Here is a 10,000-nt window from a genome sequence, read left to right on the forward strand (position 1 = left end):
CACTCACTCTCTCAAACACTCACTTTCTCAAACACTCACTCTCTCAAACACTCACTCTCCCTCAAACACTCACTCTCTCTCAAACACTCACTCTCTCAAACACTCACTCTCTCTCAAACACTCACTCTCCCTCAAACACTCACCCTCTCTCAAACACTCACTCTCTCAAACACTCACTCTTTCTCAAACACTCACTCTCTCAAACACACACTCTCACACACTCACTCTCTCTCAAACACTCACTCACACACTCACTCTCTCAAACACACACTCTCACAAACTCACTCTCTCACTCTCTCAAACACTCACTCTCTCAAACACTCACTCTCTCAAACACTCACTCTCTCAAACACTCACTCTCTCAAACACTCACTCTCTCAAACACTCACTCTCTCAAACACTCACTCTCTCAAACACTCACTCTCTCAAACTCACACACTCACTTTCTCAAACACTCACTCTCTCAAACAATCACTCTCTCAAACACTCACTCTCTCAAACACTCACTCTCAAACACTCACTCTCTCTCAAACACTCACTCTCTCTCAAACACTCACTCTCTCACTCACTCTCTCACACACTCACTCTCTCTCAAACACACACTCTCTCAAACACTCACTCTCTCAAACACTCACTCTCTCACTCACTCTCTCTCTAACACACACCCTCTCACACACTCACTCTCACACACTCACTCTCTCAAACACTCACTCTCTCAAACACTCACTCTCTCAAACACTCACTCTCTCAAACACTCACTCTCTCAAACACTCACTCTCTCAAACACTCACTCTCTCAAACACTCACTCTCTCAAACACTCACTCTCTCGAACACTCACTCTCTCGAACACTCACTCTCTCGAACACTCACTCTCTCGAACACTCACTCTCTCGAACACTCACTCTCTCGAACACTCACTCTCTCGAACACTCACTCTCTCGAACACTCACTCTCTCGAACACTCACTCTCTCGAACACTCACTCTCTCGAACACTCACTCTCTCGAACACTCACTCTCTCGAACACTCACTCTCTCAAACACTCACTCTCTCAAACCCTCACTCTCTCAAACACTCACTCTCTCAAACACTCACTCTCTCAAACACTCACTCTCTCAAACACTCACTCTCTCAAACACTCACTCTCTCAAACACACACTCTCACACACTCACTCTCTCAAACACTCACTCTCTCAAACACTCACTCTCTCAAACACTCACTCTCTCAAACACTCACTCTCTCAAACACTCACTCTCTCAAACACTCACTCTCTCAAACACTCACTCTCTCAAACACTCACTCTCTCAAACACTCACTCTCTCTCAAACACTCACTCTCTCTCAAACACTCACTCTCTCTCAAACACTCACTCTCTCTCAAACACTCACTCTCTCTCAAACACTCACTCTCTCAAACACTCACTTTCTCAAACACTCACTCTCTCAAACACTCGCTCTCTCAAACACTCGCTCTCTCAAACACACACTCTCTCAAACACTCACTCTCTCAAACACTCACTCACTCTCTCTCAAACACTCACTCTCTCAAACACTCACTCACTCTCTCTCAAACACTCACTCTCTTTTAAACACTCACTCTCTCTCAAACACACACTCTCACACACTCACTCTCTCAAACACTCACTCTCTCAAACACTCACTCACTCTCTCTCAAACACTCACCCTCTCTCAAACACTCACTCTCTCAAACACTCACTCTCTCAAACACTCACTCTCTCAAACACTCACTCACTCTCTCTCAAACACTCACTCACTCTCTCTCAAACACTCACTCTCTCTCAAACACTCTCTCTCAAACACTCACTCTCAAACACTCACTCTCAAACACTCACTCTCAAACACTCACTCTCAAACACTCACTCTCAAACACTCACTCTCAAACAGTCACTCTCAAACACACACTCTCTCAAACACACACTCTCACACACTCACTCTCTCAAACAATCACTCTCTCAAACACTCACTCTCTCAAACACTCACTCTCTCAAACACTCACTCTCTCAAACACTCACTCTCTCAAACACTCACTCTCTCACTCACTCACTCTCTCACTCTCTCACTCTCTCACTCTCTCACTCACTCACTCACTCTCTCTCTCTCAAACACTCACTCTCTCAAACACTCACTCACTCTCTCTCAAACACTCACTCACTCTCTCTCAAACACTCACTCTCAAACACTCACTCTCAAACACTCACTCTCAAACACTCACTCTCAAACACTCACTCTCAAACAGTCACTCTCAAACAGTCACTCTCAAACACACACTCTCTCAAACACACACTCTCACACACTCACTCTCTCAAACAATCACTCTCTCAAACACTCACCCTCTCAAACACTCACTCTCTCAAACACTCACTCTCTCAAACACTCACTCTCTCAAACACACACTCTCACACACTCACTCTCTCAAACACTCACAACACACTCAAACACTCACTCTCTCAAACACTCACTCTCTCAAACACTCACTCTCTCAACCACTCACTCTCTCAACCACTCACTCACTCTCTCAAACACTCACTCAATCTCTCAAACACTCACTCACTCTCTCAAACACGCACTCTCTCTCAAACACTCACTCTCACACTCACTCACTCTCTCTCAAACACTCACTCTCTCAAACACTCACTCTCTCACTCACTCACTCACTCTCTCACTCACTCACTCTCTCTCTCAAACACTCACTCTCTCAAACACTCACTCACTCTCTCTCAAACACTCACTCTCTCAAACACTCACTCTCTCTCAAACACTCACTCTTTAACACTCACTCTTAAACACTCACTCTTAAACACTCACTCTCTCAAACACACACTCACACACCCACTCTCTCCAACACTCACTCTCTCAAACACTCACTCTCTCAAACACTTCTCAAACACTCACTCTCTCAAACACTCACTCTCTCAAACACTCACTCTCTCAAACACTCACTCTCTCAAACACTCACTCACTCTCTCTCAAACACTCACTCACTCTCTCTCAAACACTCACTCTCTCAAACACTCACTCTCTCAAACACTCACTCTCTCTCAAACACTCACTCTTTAACACTCACTCTTAAACACTCACTCTTAAACACTCACTCTTAAACACTCACTCTCTCACACACCCACTCTCAAACACTCACTCTCTCAAACACTCACTCTCTCTCAAACACTCACTCTCTCTCAAACACTCACTCTCTCTCAAACACTCACTCTCTCTCAAACACTCACTCTCTCAAACACTCACTCTCTCTCAAACACTCACTCTCTCAAACACTCACTCTCTCAAACACTCACTCTCTCTCAAACACTCACTCTCTCTCAAACACTCACTCTCTCAAACACGCACTCTCTCAAACACTCACTCTCTCAAACACTCACTCTCTCAAACACTCGCTCTCTCAAACACTCGCTCTCTCAAACACTCGCTCTCTCAAACACTCGCTCTCTCAAACACTCGCTCTCTCAAACACACACTCTCACACACTCTCTCTCAAACACTCACTCTCTCAAACACTCACTCTCTCAAACACTCACTCTCTCAAACACTCACTCTCTCAAACACTCACTCTCTCAAACTCTCACTCTCTCAAACACTCACTCTCTCAAACACTCACTCTCTCAAACACTCACTCTCTCAAACACTCACTCTCAAACACTCACTCTCTCAAACACTCACTCTCTCAAACACTCACTCTCAAACACTCACTCTCTCAAACACTCACTCTCTCAAACACTCACTCGCTCTCTCAAACACTCACTCTCTCAAACACTCACTCTCTCTCAAACACTCACTCTCTCTCAAACACTCACTCTCTCTCAAACACTCACTCTCTCAAACACTCACTCTCTCTCAAACACTCACTCTCTCTCAAACACTCACTCTCTCAAACACTCACTCTCTCTCAAACACTCACTCTCTCAAACACTCACTCTCTCTCAAACACTCACTCTCTCTCAAACACTCACTCTCTCTCAAACACTCACTCTCTCAAACACTCACTCTCTCTCAAACACTCACTCTCTCAAACACTCACTCTCTCAAACACTCACTCTCTCTCAAACACTCACTCTCTCTCAAACACTCACTCTCTCTCAAACACTCACTCTCTCAAACACGCACTCTCTCAAACACTCACTCTCTCAAACACTCACTCTCTCAAACACTCACTCTCTCAAACACTCACTCTCTCAAACACTCACTCTCTCAAACACTCGCTCTCTCAAACACTCGCTCTCTCAAACACTCGCTCTCTCACACACTCTCTCTCAAACACTCACTCTCTCAAACACTCACTCTCTCAAACACTCACTCTCTCAAACACTCACTCTCTCAAACACTCACTCTCTCAAACACTCACTCTCTCAAACTCTCACTCTCTCAAACACTCACTCTCTCAAACACTCACTCTCTCAAACACTCACTCTCTCAAACACTCACTCTCAAACACTCACTCTCTCAAACACTCACTCTCTCAAACACTCACTCTCAAACACTCACTCTCTCAAACACTCACTCTCTCAAACTCTCACTCGCTCTCTCAAACACTCACTCTCTCAAACACTCACTCTCTCAAACACTCACTCTCTCTCAAACACTCACTCTCTCTCAAACACTCACTCTCTCTCAAACACTCTGACACACTCTCACACACTCACTCTCTCTCAAACACTCTGACACACTCTCACACACTCACTCTCTCTCAAACACTCTCTCACTCACTCTCTCAGAATAATCTATTCATGTATTAGCATGATTGCATTATTAACATGCAATAAATTTGCATATAAAGGAACATCATGAACAAACAAAACATTTAAGGCATTTTTGTAAATTGATTAATATTACTAAAATATATAAATTAAAAACTAACGTGATACATCTTTAAATGTGTGTAAAAAGACATTCATTAGATCAAGACTAGAATTAAATACATCTTTAATGAGGAAGTGATGATGATGTTTATGTATTTATTTATGTGTGTTTCTTGGACTTACAGTCTCTTTTTGTCCACGACTCTCTTCACACGTACAGCTCTCTGTTCAGAATACAGTTTACACACACCTGCACACACACACACACAATATGAGCCGGTGTGGGTGTGTGTGTGTGTGTGTGAATTTCTACTGTATGTGTGTGTCTGTACCTTTGAGATACCCCTCTATCAGATCCAGCACTGCTGCACGATGATCCTTCACCTGTGCTGAGACCTGCTGTTTGTTCACTGAAAAAACATTCACACACACACTATCATTATACACTGACATTTGGACACCATAAAATGTCCAAGATCATTTATCTTCATTTTGAACACATATACAAATATCGTCAGACGTTTGGAATTAAGAATTTTTAATGTTTCTAAAAGAGTCTCTTCTGCTCGCCAAATTTGATCAAAAATACATTTAAAAAAAGTGAAATATTATTACCCTTTAAAATATCTGTTTTCTGTGTGAATATATGTTAAAGTGTAAATTATTCCTGTGATCAAAGCTGAATTTTCACTATCATTACTCCAGTCTTCAGTGTCACATGATCCTTCAGAAATCACTATAATATGATGATTTGATGCTCAAGAAACATCTATGATTATTATCAGTGTTGAAAACATATTCATATTTTTGTGGAAACAGATACATTTGATTTTTTTCAGGATTCTTTGATGAATAGAAAGTTCAAAAGAGCAGAATTTATTTGAAATATAGTTGTTTGTAACATTATAAATGCCACTTTTAGACATGTATGCCTCTGTAGAAATCATCTCTATAATCATAAATAACAAAGCAATACTCGTACTCTCAGACCGCAGTTGTCCGATGGCGTCAGCACAAGATCTCATGAAGATCTGAGCATCCTGATCAATCTGATCTCTCTCGGCGTCTGTCATCCGAGACACATCTGAACACAACACACTGCAGACACGCGCACACATACACACACACACACATACATAAACACACACACACACACGCACGCACGCACGCACATGCGCGCAAACACACACACGCACATGCGCACAAACACACACACGCCCGACACACACACACACACACACGTGCACAAACACACACGCACGCACATGCGCACAAACACACGCACGCACACACACACACGCACAGAAACACACATATTATTCATATTTAGTAGTATTGTTATTTTTTTATAGAAACACTAAATTACGAAAAACGTCACGCATCATTAACACACATTCCGTCATAAAAACGGTAAAAGTGCTGATTGAGGGATGTTTTGGTAAAAGTTTAGTTATGCTTTTAATTCATATCACATATAAATGTATTTTAACCACACATTGTTCTATAATTAATCACATCCAACAATTATTTATATTATATTGTAAAACATGTTTCACATTGAAACTCCAAATTAATGTAGAAAAACAGTTTATTTAAAATATTTTTTAAGAGGTTAATGGCATAAAATTAGTAATTATAGCCATTCAACATTACATTATAATTAAAAGCCATAATTTTAAATTTAATGACAAAGTTAAAACATTTAATTTAGATTAGCTTAAAACAATCTTCACATAAATCTATTATAATTAATGTCTCATTTAGTTTTGTTTTGTTTTTTAAAGCCTATTAAATGTTTAAAACGATGGCTTTCAATTACACAGTAAAACCTGTAATTATTCAGTTCATCCCGAAACCGAGATTAATCATGACTGTGTGTTCGAGATTAATCATGACTGTGTGTTCGAGATTAATCATGACTGTGTGTTCAAGATTAATCATGACTGTGTTCGAGATTAATCATGACTGTGTGTTCGAGATTAATCATGACTGTGTGTTCGAGATTAATCATGACTGTGTGTTCAAGATTAATCATGACTGTGTTCGAGATTAATCATGACTGTGTTCGAGATTAATCATGACTGTGTTCGAGATTAATCATGACTGTGTTCGAGATTAATCATGACTGTGTTCGAGATTATCATGACTGTGTTCGAGATTAATCATGACTGTGTGTTCGAGATCAATCATGACTGTGTTCGAGATCAATCATGACTGTGTTCGAGATTATCATGACTGTGTTCGAGATGAATCATGACTGTGTTCGAGATCAATCATGACTGTGTTCGAGATTATCATGACTGTGTTCGAGATTAATCATGACTGTGTGTTCGAGATTAATCATGACTGTGTGTTCGAGATTATCATGACTGTGTTCGAGATTATCATGACTGTGTTCGAGATCAATCATGACTGTGTGTTCGAGATCAATCATGACTGTGTTCGAGATTAATCATGACTGTGTGTTCGAGATTAATCATGACTGTGTTCGAGATTAATCATGACTGTGTTCGAGATTAATCATGACTGTGTTCGAGATTATCATGACTGTGTTCGAGATTATCATGACTGTGTTCGAGATTATCATGACTGTGTTCGAGATTAATCATGACTGTGTTCGAGATTAATCATGACTGTGTTCGAGATTAATCATGACTGTGTTCGAGATTATCATGACTGTGTTCGAGATTAATCATGACTGTGTTCGAGATTAATCATGACTGCGTTCGAGATTAATCATGACTGTGTTCGAGATTAATCATGACTGCGTTCGAGATTAATCATGACTGTGTGTTCGAGATTAATCATGACTGAGTTCGAGATTAATCATGACTGCGTTCGAGATTAATCATGACTGCGTTCGAGATTAATCATGACTGCGTTCGAGATTAATCATGACTGTGTTCGAGATTAATCATGACTGTGTTCGAGATTAATCATGACTGTGTTCGAGATTAATCATGACTGCGTTCGAGATTAATCATGACTGCGTTCGAGATTAATCATGACTGCGTTCGAGATTAATCATGACTGTGTGTTCGAGATTAATCATGACTGTGTTCGAGATTAATCATGACTGCGTTCGAGATTAATCATGACTGCGTTCGAGATTAATCATGACTGCGTTCGAGATTAATCATGACTGTGTGTTCGAGATTAATCATGACTGTGTTCGAGATTAATCATGACTGCGTTCGAGATTAATCATGACTGCGTTCGAGATTAATCATGACTGCGTTCGAGATTAATCATGACTGCGTTCGAGATTAATCATGACTGCGTTCGAGATTAATCATGACTGCGTTCGAGATTAATCCTGACTGTGTTCGAGATTAATCATGACTGTGTGTTCGAGATTAATCATGACTGCGTTCGAGATTAATCATGACTGTGCTCGAGATTAATCATGACTGTGTGTTCGAGATTAATCATGACTGTGTTCGAGATTAATCATGACTGTGTTCGAGATTAATCATGACTGTGTTCGAGATTAATCATGACTGTGTGTTCGAGATTAATCATGACTGTGTGTTCGAGATTAATCATGACTGTGTGTTCGAGATTAATCATGACTGTGTTCGAGATTAATCATGACTGTGTTCTAGATTAATCATGACTGTTCGAGATTAATCATGACTGTGTTCGAGATTAATCATGACTGTGTGTTCGAGATTAATCATGACTGTGTGTTCGAGATTAATCATGACTGTGTTCTAGATTAATCATGACTGTGTGTTCGAGATTAATCATGACTGTGTTCGAGATTAATCATGACTGTGTGTTCGAGATTAATCATGACTGTGTTCGAGATTAATCATGACTGTGTTCGAGATTAATCATGACTGCGTTCGAGATTAATCATGACTGTGTGTTCGAGATTAATCATGACTGTGTTCGAGATTAATCATGACTGTGTGTTCGAGATTAATCATGACTGTGTTCGAGATTAATCATGACTGTGTTCGAGATTAATCATGACTGTGTTCGAGATTAATCATGACTGTGTTCGAGATTAATCATGACTGTGTTCGAGATTAATCATGACTGTGTTCGAGATTAATCATGACTGCGTTCGAGATTAATCATGACTGCGTTCGAGATTAATCATGACTGTGTTCGAGATTAATCATGACTGTGTTCGAGATTAATCATGACTGTGTGTTCGAGATTAATCATGACTGTGTGTTCGAGATTAATCATGACTGCGTTCGAGATTAATCATGACTGTGTGTTCGAGATTAATCATGACTGTGTTCGAGATTAATCATGACTGTGTGTTCGAGATTAATCATGACTGTGTTCGAGATTAATCATGACTGTGTGTTCGAGATTAATCATGACTGTGTGTTCGAGATTAATCATGACTGTGTTCGAGATTAATCATGACTGTGTTCGAGATTAATCATGACTGTGTTCGAGATTAATCATGACTGCGTTCGAGATTAATCATGACTGAGTTCGAGATTAATCATGACTGCGTTCGAGATTAATCATGACTGCGTTCGAGATTAATCATGACTGCGTTCGAGATTAATCATGACTGCGTTCGAGATTTATCATGACTGTGTTCGAGATTAATCATGACTGTGTTCGTGTGTTCGAGATTAATCATGACTGTGTTCGAGATTAATCATGACTGTGTTCGAGATTAATCATGACTGTGTTCGAGGTTAATCATGACTGCGTTCGAGATTAATCATGACTGTGTTCGAGATTAATCATGACTGCGTTCGAGATTAATCATGACTGTGTTCGAGATTAATCATGACTGTGTTCGAGATTAATCATGACTGTGTGTTCGAGATTAATCATGACTGTGTTCGAGATTAATCATGACTGTGTTCGAGATTAATCATGACTGTGTTCGAGATTAATCATGACTGTGTGTTCGAGATTAATCATGACTGTGTTCGAGATTAATCATGACTGTGTGTTCGAGATTAATCATGACTGTGTGTTCGAGATTAATCATGACTGTGTTCGAGATTAATCATGACTGTGTGTTCGAGATTAATCATGACTGTGTGTTCGAGATTAATCATGACTGTGTTCGAGATTAATCATGACTGTGTTCGAGATTAATCATGACTGTGTTCGAGATTAATCATGACTGTGTTCGAGATTAATCATGACTGTGTTCGAGATTAATCATGACTGCGTTCGAGATTAAT

The 10,000-nt window shown here is 40.2% G+C and overlaps 2 protein-coding genes across 3 annotated transcripts in view; both read right to left on the bottom strand.

Moving 5' to 3' along the window:
• stx18 (syntaxin 18) overlaps nucleotides 1–10,000 on the bottom strand; it is a 26,368-nt gene that overhangs the window by 4,880 nt on the left and 11,488 nt on the right. For both annotated transcript variants that reach the window (XM_077235519.1, XM_077235520.1), the window contains exons 3-5: nucleotides 5,812–5,927; nucleotides 5,162–5,239; nucleotides 5,013–5,079 (exon numbers count right to left, since the gene is read on the bottom strand). In XM_077235519.1, coding sequence (XP_077091634.1) covers nucleotides 5,013–5,079; nucleotides 5,162–5,239; nucleotides 5,812–5,927 — 261 coding nt within the window. The remainder of the gene's footprint in view (nucleotides 1–5,012; nucleotides 5,080–5,161; nucleotides 5,240–5,811; nucleotides 5,928–10,000) is intronic.
• LOC143744124 (cytokine-like protein 1) overlaps nucleotides 1–10,000 on the bottom strand; it is a 77,265-nt gene that overhangs the window by 2,307 nt on the left and 64,958 nt on the right. The window lies entirely within an intron of this gene.

The sequence above is a fragment of the Siphateles boraxobius genome, unplaced genomic scaffold (assembly GCF_051911475.1).
Source record: "Siphateles boraxobius isolate OS27281-9 unplaced genomic scaffold, OSU_SipBor_1 197, whole genome shotgun sequence".
Classification (NCBI taxonomy): Eukaryota; Metazoa; Chordata; class Actinopteri; order Cypriniformes; family Leuciscidae; genus Siphateles; species Siphateles boraxobius.